The sequence below is a fragment of the Pongo pygmaeus genome, chromosome 22 (genome assembly GCF_028885625.2).
Source record: "Pongo pygmaeus isolate AG05252 chromosome 22, NHGRI_mPonPyg2-v2.0_pri, whole genome shotgun sequence".
NCBI lineage: Eukaryota > Metazoa > Chordata > Mammalia > Primates > Hominidae > Pongo > Pongo pygmaeus.
This window is the reverse complement of record NC_072395.2, coordinates 33,480,353-33,495,115: the sequence shown is the minus strand read 5'-3', so window position 1 is coordinate 33,495,115 and position 14,763 is coordinate 33,480,353. Positions and strand designations below refer to the sequence as shown.

The 14,763-nt window shown below is 40.6% G+C and overlaps 1 protein-coding gene across 4 annotated transcripts in view; it reads right to left on the bottom strand.

The window, feature by feature from the left end:
* NCAM2 (neural cell adhesion molecule 2) overlaps positions 1–2,111 on the bottom strand; it is a 564,569-nt gene extending 562,458 nt beyond the window's left edge. For 3 of the 4 annotated variants that reach the window (XM_063659919.1, XM_054468801.2, XM_054468802.2), the window contains exon 1: positions 1,856–2,105. In XM_063659919.1, the coding sequence (XP_063515989.1) occupies positions 1,856–1,910 (55 nt within the window). In that variant the 5' untranslated portion in view covers positions 1,911–2,105. Of the gene's footprint in view, positions 1–1,855 lie in introns of all 4 variants that reach the window. The other variant, XM_054468800.2, reaches the window with a different exon arrangement.
* Between the last annotated feature and the right edge of the window lie 12,652 nt (positions 2,112–14,763).

Below are 14,763 nucleotides of genomic sequence, written 5' to 3'. Positions count from 1 at the left end.
TCTAAACATTTCTAATTTCCTACGTCTCCAAATTCCAACACACTTAGCCTCTGCAATGATAAATTCAGATTCCACAACTGAGACATTTTTCTTCTCCAAATCACTCATAATGTAATCCTAAGTCTGCATAAACTTGCTTCCTATTATGCTCCCATTCTGCCCCACACTATCTACACTTATTTAATTGCAGTTGTATTTTAACTGCAATTTTCAGGGATTGTTTCTTGGTGCTCAAAAATACCTGTCTATGCTATAAATGAACAGTTAAACACAATCAGCAGCTATCTGAAAATTAAAGCAGCATATCTATAGGACATATGTGTATGCTGATCCTTGCTTAAGAACCACTGAATTAACGAATTGGGCTAGTATTAGCTTCAGATGGACGTTTCTGCAATTTTGCTAAGACTGAAATATTTCACACTCTATGTTAGGAAGGGAAAATGAGCAGAATCTTATCAAGACACTTTACAAACTATAGGAATAGCCAACATTTGCATACTGATTTCTGAACATTAAATCTGCATCCAATCATGTTTCATTAGCCACTAACACTATAGCTGTGGGGAGGAGAAGGGCAGAAAAAGGAAGGCTTCACATCCAAAATGTCAAGCCCTGCTGAAGAATGATAGGACTCCGTGGAAGAGCAGAAACAACCATCTTCTGGGCTTAAAATGGAGTTCTACCACCCCCTGCTGGACCAAACGAGCAATACAGAAGAGGCTAAAAATGCTTAGAACTGAATATCGTGGGGGATATTTTAACTTGTCTTGTAATTTATTATATTCTTTTAAAAAACCAATTTCACGCTACACTAACAACACAACATTCTTTGCAATCATTACATATCTCAAAATTAGTGCTATTTTATTTTTCCTTTAAAGACTTTCACCAATGCATGTTTTAGCATTTTGTGTCCCTAATTAAACGTCCAAACTTGTCTGGACAGTTGAAAATGCTTCCATTTATTGTAAATATATTTCATGTGAATGTTTACTATCTAAACAGCCAGATAAATTCATATCTATCTCTCTAGAGACAAACAGTGATAGCTTCCACAAATTCCCTCTCAGGTTATTCTACCAGGCTATTCATTTTTTTTTTTAAGAGATAAAAGCTCCCACCAGTTATCCCACAACCCCAAAAATCCCCTACAGGTGTAATTACAATGTTATGTTATAAAATGATTCCACCTTTCTGTATTAATAAGGGGTTGGGGTCAAAATGAATGACTGCAACACATCCCTAGTTTTATCCATTTGCTTTCTTACACACAATATCCATGGCCCCTCTCTTAGTTTCCGACAGAAATAAGCCATCATCATTCACTTCATAGTCAGGAATTAGCGTTTTGGGAAAGGGGTGAAAAAAAAAAGTCTCCAAGAATCGAATGTCTTGCACACAACAGATATTTTGCAAATGAGTTTAACACTGATAGTTTTTGCTGCTTCTGTAAAACACCATCGTGCCCTTTCCTTCCACAACCTCAGATATTTCACTCTTAACACACACCAACACACTCATCCAATTTCTGATAATAAAAATAAGAGAAAGCCATAATCCCAGAGGAAAAAAAAAAAAAAAGAAGAAGAAGAAGAAGCGGTTTCCTTTGATATCCTGCTCACTGATTCCCTTCTCCAATTCTGTATTTTCCCTTCTCTTATTTAAGGGTCTCCACACAACAGATACAATTTTAGGGACAGCTAGGAGAAAGAACGAAAATAATAATAACAACAGCAGCAATAACTGTAACTTTAGTTCTTTCATTTAATTCTTCCTGCGCCTCCCTCTTTGCCTCTCTTGGCCGGGTGGAAGGGGGAGGGAAAGTAAATGCAATAAAGCACCACACTCCTACCTTGGCCGCTACTGACAAGCAACCCGAGCAGGTAGAAGGAGAGGAGGAGGCTCATGTTCAGGACGTGACACCGGTGGACAGTTTCAAAGTTATTAAGTCCAGCCCTGGAGAGAGAACCTTTCGCTGCCCCGGCCGCCTCTGCTAGAGCCGCCGCCGCCGCTCCCGCGGTGCCCCAGCCGCCCGCAGCCCGCGCGCTCCTCCTCGCAAAGTGACTGCAAGCTCCGCTCTTGCCGCACTATATCCAGGCAGCAGCGGCGGCAGCGGCGGCAGAAGCAGCAGCAGCGGCCGCCGCGGCGGCAGCAGAGCCGGGCGGGGAGGGCGGGGAGGGCGGCGGGGGCGGGGGCGAGGCGAGGGGAGGTGCGGCCGAGGCGTATCCCTCCGCGCTGCACGGCGGCTGCTCTTCCGCGAGGCGCGCGGCCCCGGGATTCGTCCGCAGTCGAGCTCGAAGCCACGGGTTCGGTCCCCGGTGCCTCCACCTAGAGGGGCGGCCGCGATTGTGAAGGCGCCACTCGCCCGCCGGCCATCCGCACAGTCATGGACGCCCTGAGCCGAGAAAGGCGTGGGGATATAGGGGCAGCCTGGAGCTCCTTCACAGCCGCCGGCCGCCTCAGGGCAGCTGAGCTGATGCTGAGCTGAGCTGAGCTGATGCTGATGCAGGTGCTGATGCTGATGCTGATACTGATACTGATACTGCAGGCGGCCGCCCCGAGCGCGCCCCGGCTCAACGTGAATGGGGGATCTGGAGGCGGGCGGTGTGCCCCGCAGCTCTTATTCCTTTTGGGCGTGGGAGGAGGGAAATTCTTGTATCTCCGTGGACCTCCCTCCCCTCTCTCGCTCAAACCTGGAGCGGGCTGGCCCTTTGCGCGGCTGTCCCCTTCCCACGCTCCCCACCCCGCCGCGACAGAGGGGAAGCAATTGTACCCTAAAGTCTACACTGTCTGTCTCCTCGGGCGCTAAAGGGTGGGCGGAAAAATAATGTACAGAGTGTTTCCTCTACATCTCGACCCATTGCTGTTGGGAGCGGCACCTTAAGGGAGAGACACTGGAGAGGCGTCGAGCCGCGGGAGAGGCTGCGTTCAACTCAGCCTTAGCCTCAGCCGTGTCCTTAGAGGCCTGAAGTCTCTCCTGGCCTCACTCCGCGGCTCTGCCCTCTGTCCCAGTGCGCTGCACTGGCCGGATCCCCGCCAGGAGTGCACCGAGGGAGGACTGCAAATGTGCAAAGATGAGTTGGGGCGCGGGGGGATCTTTCCCCAGATCAGTGCCCTACCCCCAACACCCACGTACTCGCGTGTGTGTGCGAGTGTAAACTGAAGTGAGGGAGCCGTGGCAAACGCCCGGAACTAACTCTCTGCTCCTTAAGATTGGGGCTTATCGTTATTTCTCCTAGAAGGGTAGGAAAACGTTTGTGAGATTAACGTCACCTCTCCTGCAAGAGCGGTAAGAGGCAGAATCACCGGCCCGGGTGCGGAGCCCATGTCAATCTGGCCTGGGGTTACCGCGACCTGCAAACGCTGACAATGGGTCCTTTCATCTACACTTTCCCTCTGGCTCCTTAGAAAACTCAACTGCCTCGCCCCGGACTCCACAAGGACCCTAGCTCCTTCTTTATCAGTGAGGACATAGAAATAGCGGGAGTTGGACGGAGGGGAGATAGAAATGTTGTAGAGCTCAGAATCCAGCCCCAGCCTGGGGATTTCATGCTGAAATGGACGTTGCATTGCCTTCAGGGAGGGCAGGGGGCAAGAGTAGACACAGGCTAACATGCATAGGGGAGATACTGTCTGCGATTTGTCCTCCCCAGGCAGAGCGCTTTATACAGATGATTCGCCCACTTGGCATCCTGGGATGGGGTTATCAGGAGGGGAGGAGGGGAAAGGCCGCCCTCAACTCACACCATCGCTGAACTCCCTTAAGCAATGGCCCTCTCAGCACCTCACAGCTTGAGAACCTCTTCTTTCCTCTTGATCTTATAGCAGACAATATATTTAGAAAGTTATTTTGCCAAGGTACCCTTCTCACACCCTTTACTGGTTCTGGAATGCACTAACCACACTTAAGTAAACTCATGGTCAGCTCTTTGCAGGAAAGTGTGGAAGTAGCACATTTATAGATGTGAAAGATACAGTGACTCATTTATTTACTCCAATTCTTCATTTCTCTTAGGCATTGATAAATGGTACGCAGTAGGCCTTCTGCTTCCACAGTTCTACATCCTCAGATTCTACCAACCATGGATGAAAAATAACTTTAAAAAAATGAAACAATGATAGAATCAAAATAACATAAATAAAAAAATACGGCAAAGTGACTATTTACAAAGCATTTGCATTATATAATGTATTACACCTAATCCAGAGATGATGTAATATGCAGGAGAAGGTTATATGCAAATTTATGCTATTTTATATAAGCGACTTGAGCACCCAAGGATCTGTGAGAGTATTGAAACTAGTCCCCCTGTGGATACCAAAGAATGACTTCAACACACACACACACACACACACACACAATCACAGAAGACAGTTAAAAGGATACTCTCTGTGTCAAATAGCATCTTCACACAACCTGCAATTTTTCAACCTGACACTGGGAGTGGCCAAGTGCCTATCACACACACATACATGCACACCTGTTAATCAGGTGGAAATATTGACAACTGAATTCTCCTCTGTGTTATTAGAAGTCAAATTACTTTCAGGCTGGGCGTGGCTCATGCCTGTAATCCCAGCACTTTGGGAGGCTGAGGCAGGCGGATCACAAGATCAGGAGTTAAAGACCAGCCTGGCCAATATGGTGAAACCCCGTCTCTACTAATAATACAAAAATTAGCCGGGGGTGGTGGCACACTTGTAGTCCCAGCTACTCAGGAGACTGAGGCAGAAGAATCGCTTGAACCCAGGAGGTGGAGGTTGCAGTGAGCTGAAATTGTGCCACTGCACTTCAGCTTGAGCGACAGAGCAAGACTGTCTCAAAAAAAAAAAAAAAAAAAAAAAAAGTCAAATTACTTTTTTCTTAGGCAATGGGTTAAACCGTGCCAGAGGAAAATTTGACTGGTATCCTGTAAGGTAATTTAGACATTAGATCTTCTTAGAATGAGGTTAGGGAGATGGTAGCAATACTCTATCAGGCACAAACGAAATTTCTGATTAGAAGTTTGTATCATAAGACTGTACTGTGTCCAAACTTCTGTGTGTGTGTGTGTGTGTGTGTGTGTGTGTATGTGTGTGTGTGTGAGAGAGAGAGAGAGACAGAGGGAGGAAGAGAGAGAGAGCATCTCTGTGTATGGAAAAGATAAATGGACAAACCCTTGGTACTCACGAATATACAAAGAAAGGTGATACAGCTATGGATCCTGCCCCTCAATTCATTAATAGCCACTTGTTGAAGATATCAGGCATAAGCACACAATTCAATCATATACATCAGGTTTTTAAAAAATGCCATAAGAAGAGTGAAAATGCTCTGCTATTGTGACATAAGAGGAGGGGATCATTTCTGAATAGAGGATTAACAAAGGATTCGTGAAGCTTTGAAGAAAGCGGAGAAATTAGATAGGTAGGGACGTGGGCAGGGCAGAGAAAAACTTAAGCAAAGCCTGGGGGCGTGAAACCACACAGCATGTGTGGAAAGCAGAGAGAAGTCTAATTTGAAAAAAGTACAGAGTGAAAAATACAAGGTGGGAGAGAGTTATGGTAACAAACCTGATATTCACAGCCTCTCACAATGTACGTCGTGGCATGCATAGTCAGAAAAAGTTAGGATGACTCTCTCCATCCCGGGGGCTACAGGTCTGATGGTGAATCATAGGCCCATATGAGGATTACAGTTTCAATGCGTCTATCAAAAAGCATTGTTGGAAACTGAAATCCCAGTTCAACAATGTTGGGAGTGTGGCCTCATGGGAGGTATTTAGGTCTAGAGGGCTACACCCTCATGAATGGATTCATGCCGATTATAAAAGGGCCTATGGTTGTGAGTTCCATCTCTCACTCTCTTGAACATACTCTGTCGTTTATGTGATTCATTCCCCTATGTAATGACGCAGCTAAGAAGGCCTTCACCAGATGTAATCCCTCGACCCTGGGCTTCCCAGGTTCCAGAACTGTGAGCTGAATACACTTCTATTGTTTATAAATTACCCAGTCTGTAGTGTTCTGTTATAGCAGCACAAAATGACCTAAGACAATTCTGAGGCTTTTAAGGGTTTTCTCCATCTTTAGCCTAAATTTATGTTGCCATAAGGACTCAATAGCAGAGTGTCATATACTCAAAAAAACTTGCCTCAACTGCTTCTTAGCCAAAAGTAGAAGTGCCTCTCCAGGGCTCTATCGGACGCACATTTATTTCTCATTGCAGTGACAAAGTAATATGCAGCCTGACATTTGCCTTAGTCAGTTCTTCTTCTTAATAGATTGACCATGTGAGGACACCATGTAGAAAAATTGCCTCTTCTCACTATTCCCCTCCACTGTTTGAAAGGGGTGCTTTCTATTATGTAGACATTGAATACTTTTATTGAATGTACCAAATCTATGAACATGAGTAAGCCATGTGAAGTGTAGGATATAAAAAGTATAGAAATGCATCCTCCCTCCATGTAGCTCATAATTTACATGTGAGACAATTTATCCAGTTCTTCATCTATCCAAGGAAATGTGTCAGAGGCATAGTTGGGGTGATAGTTATTTCATTTATAAAAATAAGAGCCAGTTGAACAAAACTCAGGAATCTATGAAAAGCTGAGTAGTAGGAAATACCAACAGGACTGGATGCATGGTTAACTGAAAGCAGATAAATTTGATTTAAAAGAATCAATAAAATGAACATAAAGGAGTAGCAGAGAGACAGAAAATGATAAGGCGCATTGTATGTGGAAATTATCTTCTCAGAGAGATTCTGTTTCTTACTTTTGCAATCTGCTCCTGCAAAAAGCATGCAGGTATATCATGTGCACATAGAGCCTAGGCATGAATGATGTGCTGTGGATATTAAACATTATTTTTATTTGTGTACTTCTGATGTTATGTTTGTTTAATCTCTCCGTTGACAGAATTCATGTGTGTTAAGATCATACTATTAAGAAATAGGACATTCTGTGTGATCATTTATATTTTTAAGATGTCACAAGCCATTATAACTATTCATTTACTTGTCTAGAAAATTGCCTGTTTTGACTTTTCTTATTGCCACAAAGGAAGAAAAATATCCAGCGTATATATAGACAGATACCCTAAAACCTCTATAAATAGATGATCCTGCTACTGCCTTCCCCTCTCCATTAATGCCACTTTTTTCTAATGATTGTGTCTTTGAAAATAATTTTAAACTTCTTGACACAACATTTTAGACCCTTTACCAGGCATGTAACAGCAGCTACTTTAACGATAGGTTTTAGACTTTAACACCTTGCTTTTAATATATTTTACTTTCTTAGCTGTTCTATTTGAAATTAAGAAATGGAGGAGACAGATTTATGGTACTGAGGCACCCTCATTGTCACAGATTCTTAATTTTTAATTTCTTCCAAGATACATGGGATCATTTTCTTTCATGGCTACTTCATGCTCCCTCTGGGCAAATAACTGCTCACTTCGCTCAGAAATTATGCAATAGCTGCCTATAATTTGCCACTTCCCAGAATAATATTTTCTTAGCTCTAAGGAGATATTATATTTTCCTTCACCAAGACATCCCTGGGAAGTACAATGATGGACAGAGCAGAAAACTTTACAAGCCTAGAACATGTTGACAAAACAGTGATTGATACAATTTCAAGAATATATTCAGGACAAAGGAAGACAGGAAAAAGGAATCAAGCAACGGATAGCAATGAACCTATGTGATATGACAAGGATCATGATGCGATGTTTAGGTTGCCCAATTATTGATCACAGCACTCAGGAATCATATTTTTGTCCATAGGTAACATTGACCAAGGTGGCGTCTGCACAAATCCTTCCATGTGGAGGGGAGTTATCACATACCAGGTAACAATAAATCCTTCATCCCTGGCAACTGATCCAATACAAGTATAGATTTGATAGGACACAATATTAATCAATTGCATTTTGGCAGGGCAATAAAATTAGTCATTTCATTCAAAAATCTCTTATTGCACAGGATCCTTTGGTTCTTTCCTTAATGGAGATGTGCTTGCATTAATTTTCAACTTAGATAAGAAGTTCTATTAGTAATAGGCAAGCTAGTGGTAGCAATAGGATTCTTTCCTATATAACCACAAACCGTTAATATTCTACCTAATAATCCACCAAGGCACATTATTTGGATACACTTTTTAAATTTTAATGTTATGGGAAAAACTCTTATACTTTATGTCTACATGAAATAATCTTAACTCATTTTTAAGAAAGCAACACATTTCCCCACCAACATTCTTTATGATTGGTCCTCATATTTAAATATTTATGTACCCAACACCTGCTACTGGATTTCACAACCTTTCTAAAATTAAGAAACTCAACACCTATGAAAGAAGTTGACTTTAAAAGAAATAGCTGAGCTATGTAAAAAAAAAATAGAAAAACAAAACTAAATAGCTGTGCTTGCTTATTTATAAATTAATGTTTACTCTTCTCAAATTCTGGCATGCTAGTTATAAAAAAAAATTAGGAATTCTCATGCCCGATCAACCAGACAGAGGCTCTCTCTTGAACATTTTGGCATATTTTCTTCTAGTCTTTCATATAAACTTACATTTTCTTAACATAATGAGAAAATGTTATTTGGCATCTTTATATTTTGTTTTGTAAAGGGAATAAATTTTATATTTTTATTAATTTTTTTTTGAGGCAGAGTTTTGCTCTTGTTGTCCAGGCTGGAGGGCAATAGTGCGCGATCTCAGCTCATTGCAACTTCCGCCTCCTGAGTTCAAGCAATTCTCCTGCCTTAGCTTTCCGAGTAACTAGGATTACAGGCGTGAGCCACCACGCCCAACTAATTTTGTATTTTTTAGTAAAGACGGGGTTTCTCCATGTTAGTCAGGCTGGTCTCGAACTCCTGACCTCAGGTGATCTGCCCACCTCGGCCTCCCAAAGTGCTGGGATTACAGGCGTGAACCACTGCGCCTTGCCTATTTATTTTCAAAAACATAAATTTAATGAATTAATTTGTTGACATGGACTGAACCTAATATTCTTAACAATTTGCTTAGACTAAGACGTTAAGAGTTTATCTGTAATTTTAATTATTACGATGAATAACACCACAGTGTGAATATGTCTATCCATAGAGCTTTGAGGTTATTATAGATTACATTCTTAGACTACTAGAAAATAAATAGTTTTGCAAAAATGTATGACCATATGTAGCTACTGAACTCATATCGCCTAAATTGTTTTCCAAACTACGTAATTTACCCTGTCATCTGGAAGATGTGAAAGCACTTCATTTCTATCAACATTGACAGTTTACTATATTTTATTTTATATTTTGTTGGTTAATCTAGAGTTTCCATTCTGTAATATCTACCTTTAATCATCTTCAATTGCCAGGCTGTAGATAAATTTTCATATTCATATTTATCAAATTTGAGGTCCACTGAAAGACATCTCCACCTTAATATGTTATATTTTAAGAATCTTATTCTTCTGCTCTAGGATCCAGGAATTCCCACTGTACTTTTTAGGAGAAAATGCTGCACAACTAGGTAATTTGGGATAACCAAAAGTTCTCAATTATTCTAGCTCACCAGCATGAACTTTCTGTACTACATCAACAGATAAAGTCTAAGTATCCCCATCCATTTGCTAACAGGGATCTCTGAGGATACCTGAGGAATGTTGCCATGTTTCACACACAAGATCAGGAAGGTGTTTCTCATTCCGGCCCCATCTTTGCTCTAATCTCTGGCAGTTATTTTTGGCCGTCTTATAATAGGCTTCCCCAAGCTGTACCTTCCTTCTGTATCACCTCACTTGAAGCCTGAACATATCTGCCTGCCTTAACTCCTCAGGGCTCAAGCAAAGACGTATTTTATTATTATTATTATTATTATTGTTATTATTATTATTATTATTTGAGACAGAGTCTCACTCTGTCACCCAGACTGCAATGCAGTGGCATGATCAAGGCTCACTGCAGCCTCCGCCTCCCTGGTTCAAGCGATTCTCCTGCCTCAGCCTTCTGAGTAGCTGGGACTACAGGTGCCTGCCACCACACCCAGCTAATTTTTTTTGTATTTTTAGTAGAGATGGGGTTTCACCGTGTTAGCCAGGATGGTCTCGATCCCCTGACCTCGTGTTATGCCTGTCTCAGCCTCCCAAAGTGCTAGGATTAGAGGCGTGAGCCAACGCGCCCAGCCGCAAAGACATTTATTACAGCTTATGGAAAGATTGAGAGTAATACAGACACAATAACTTATTAGAGGGAACCCAGTATTGAGTAAGGAATATCTACCAGCTGTCTTGGAGACTATTGGCTACTTCTTTGATTCCCTATACAGAGTCCCTTCATGGATTCCTTTTCTTGGTCCCATGAACTTTTTAGGCACCAATTACCTCCCAAAGAAGAGTTTCTCTAACCCAGAGCTTCAAGATTGGGTTTCACGCCCCTTGAAATATGTGACAATATTTAGAGACTTTTTGTATTGCCATGACTGGGAGGAAGGTGCTCCTCGCATGCAGCAGGAAGAGGCCAGGGATGTGGCTATGTTGCTAAACATCTCTTGCACACAGGCGCCCTCCACAACAGTTAATTATCCAGTCCAAAATGGCAGATTCAAGAACTCTACTCTAAACTGTCTTTTCTTAGGCTGAGCATAAGAACAACTCCCTGAATCTCTAGAAAATGAACAATTTGTTTGCTTCTCCAAAACCAAAGCCTGTCTCACCCCATATTCTTCTCAGAAATATATATATATTTAATAAATATTTCTTATATATAAGAAATTATATATGAATATATTTAAAATATATGTACATATATTTTACTGTAAAACATATGTACATATATTTTACTGTAAAATATATGTACATATATGTACATATATTATGAATATATATTTCTTATATATAAGAAATTATATATGTACATATTTAAAATATATGTACATATATTATGAATATATATATTATGAATATATAAGAAATATATATTCATAATATACGCACATATATTTTAAATATATATATATATTTCTGATGGAATCTTGCTCTGTCATCCAGTCTGGAGTGCAGTGGCACGATCTTGGCTCACTGCAACCTCCACCTCCCGGGTTCAAGCAATTCTCCTCCTCAGCCTTCCAAGTATTTGGGACTACAGGTGCGTGCCACCACACCCAGCTAATTTTTGAATTTTTAGTAGGGACAGGTTTCACCATATTGGCCAGGCTGGAGTCTCGAACTCTGGACCTCAAGTGATCCACCTCCCTCGGCTTCCCAAAGTGCTAGGATTACAGGCATAAGACACTGCGCCCAGCCTTCTCAGAAACATTTTGAATAAGATAATCTCTTTTAAGAGCAAAAGTTGATCCTATACAGGTTATGATGCGACCTCTCATGACCTAAAGAAAGACAATAATAATGTGGAAATTTAATTTTTGATAGTTTGTTTTCTCAAATTATATCATCTGGGGGCACCCAAAGGGAAAAATGCCTGGGTTAGAGTACCTCTATTTGTGGGCCTATACCTATATTATTTATATAAAATGTCTGAGTTAGTTATAAACCTAAACAATTTATGAGAAGACTAGTCTGCTCAGTTCTACTTACCTAATAGTGCCTCTCAATCTTGTAAACAAATACTTGTCAATAGCATGGTTTTGAAACAGTGATAGGGAAGGAAAGTCCTGAGAAAGAACTGCAGATTTAAAACTACTAAAGTCTTACCTTATTTCTAAAAATAAAGACAAACGTATTTTCCAGAAAGACTTATCTTGGCAATTGTGCACTCACTCGGTTGTCCTCACTCGGTGGAAGGGACAGGACCACTGTCCGGGGCCTGTTTATAAGAGCAATAATCCCATTCATTAGGGATCTGCCCTCAAGACATCGTGTCCTAAAGACCCCACCTCCGAATATTATCACTTTGGTCATACAGTTTTAACATACAACTTTTGGTGAGACACCAATATTCAAACCATAGCACTGAGTAAACCAGAAAGAAAGCATCCATGGGAACCTACGATCTCTCTATGGAATTTCTCCAGACTCACTTAAAACCTCATTTCCTTCCTTCCTTCCTTCCTTCCTTCCTTCCTTCCTCCCTCCCTCCTTCCCTCTCTCTCTTTCTCTTTCTTTCTTCTCCTTTTTTTTTTATTTTTTGAGATGGAGTTTCACTCTTGTCGCCCAGACTAGAGTGCAGTGGCGTGATCTCGGCTCACTGCAACCTCCGCCTCCCAGGTTCAAGCAATTCTCCTGTCTCAGCCTCCTGAGTAGCTGGGGATTACAGACGCCTGCCACCACACCTGGCTAATTTTTGTATTTTTTAGTAGAAACGGGGATTCCATCATGTTGGCCAGGTTGGTCTTGAACTCCTGACCTCAGGTGACCCTCCCCCCTCAGCATCCCAAAGTGCTGGGATTACAGGCATGAGCCAAACCTCATTGTCTTTCTTGGTTTCTTTACTCCATTAATGGCTTTGTGTCTTGGTTACTCACCTCCTTGCAGGATGTCATGTTTACAGGTCAGTTTTATACTCTCTTTCCCATCTTTGATTTTGGCCTTATCCCTTTCTTACCACTTCAAGTCATGTATTCTCATATTTGACAAGGACTCATACCTGCCACCATGCTAACTAACCCCTCTCTAGACCTCATGCTAGTTTAGGGCTGATTCCCTTCATTGTTCTCATAGCTATTTCTATTGTACCACTAATGAATTGCCTTCAAGCAGCACCCTAGAAGTGTGAACATAGCAGTGCTCCTAACTTATGTTACAGAACTTGTAATGAAGGGCCAGGGTCATTCTGAAATTAATCAGAGTTATATGATTTATCACAGAGTTATTTGTGTTATTTGATTTATCATATAGTTATTTGATTTATCAGAGCGAAAGCAACATTGTTTTAAAACACTTGAGGGTCTGTTTTTTAACTTACCTTGAAATAGAGCAGTTGTATTTGAAAATCTTATGGTACTGAGAAAATGGTGTTAATACTGGTTGCAGAGCAGAGATGGAAAATACTGTAGGGATAAACTAGGAATATGGCAACTTCAGTGAAGCCTGCTACTCAAATACACTTTTTACTGCTGCCCTTATTAAAAGAATAATTATACCTAATGCACCTTGAAATTAGCAAATGGCAATATTAAAGAGTGGTCATAAAATGTAACTTCAAAATTCATTGTTCATACAAGAAAGAAAAACCAATGCTCAGAAAATTTGACCTTTAAGTACATCTTCTTCAAATTACAGGTGACGTCTTTAACAAAAAGTATCACAGTAACTCCTAAGTATGGTAAAATTCGGTTTATTCAGTATTACAAAGGCCAAAATATTGTCCAATCCAATGTTTCCATCTTTACTCCATTTACTTGAATACATTATTTAGATTTGTAAGACTTTTTTTACCTTAAAATTAAAAGTCATAATATTTTTATAATTACCTTATGCACAAGTTTTCTTTCACTAAGAATCAAACAAAAGTAGTAAACTTAAAATTTTGTTTTCTGTACCATCATCATTGGTACCCTATTGTCAATTAGTCATAGGTACAGTATGAGAGATTTTAAATATAACATATAAGTTTGACTGTAAATTTACAAAGGAAAAACATTAAGACAAAGAAAGATTAAATGACCTGCTCAATTTCATAGAGCTTCAATAGAAAAACTATAACTTGTATTCAGGGTAATGATTTTTCTGCTACAGAATGCTTAAAAATGAAAAAATGTTAGATTAATTTCCCAATAACTGCATAACATACTTCTATAATTTATGTCCTAAATGAAGTGTGAGAATATTGCGTGTTAAGACATTTTTTAGAAGTTAAATTCTATGCTAATAATTTAAAAGAACCGTTTTATTTATTGGTAACCCTGATGCCATTATTATATATTAATAGATTCTTATCTTCTTAATTCAGCTTTCATCTCTAATTACTAGAGTGACTATAGCTACAAATGCCAAAATCTTATTTAAAAGTGCAAAACTGAGCCAAATCATCACAGGCTGTGACAATTTATTGGCTAAAAATTCCTAAGAACTAGTTTAATTTTTTCTAAAGGCGCCTGGTCAACAAATAGATGCTCAATAAATAATAGATAATTGGCTGTAACCAACTCTTTTTTTTTTTTTTTTTTTTTTTTTTTGAGACGGAGTCTTGCTCTGTCGCCCAGGCTGGAGTGCAGTGGCGCGATCTCGGCTCACTGCAAGCTCTGCCTCCCGGGTTCACGCCATTCTCCTGCCTCAGCCTCCCGAGCAGCTGGGACCACAGGTGCCCACCACCAGGCCCGGCTAATTTTTTGCATTTTTAGTAGAGACGGGGTTTCACCATGTTAGCAAGGATGGTCTCGATCTCCTGACCTCGTGATTCGCCCGCCTCGGCCTCCCAAAGTGCTGGGATTACAGGCGTGAGCCACCGCGCCGGGCCCGTAACCAACTCTAAGCATAATGCAAAAAGGGAAAAGAGAAGAGATATGTTTTCTGCTATTAGGTAATGCAGAAAGCAATGTACTATCAGTTCTATTAAATAGACCCTAGTTTTGGTTTTGTTTGTAACATATAAAATCACTTTATTCATTGTGGGTGCTTAATAGATACCTACTGAAAGTAAAATTTAAATTTGAATTGCCTGTAATTAAAGTGACTAAACTCTTATTATGATGGCTATAATACAAACAAGAAAAAAGGACATAGGTAAAAGATAATTACAGAAGGAATGCCTCTATTAAATATATTAATGTTTTATAGTATAACATAATCTATTTGCCATATCTAAATCGAAAGAAC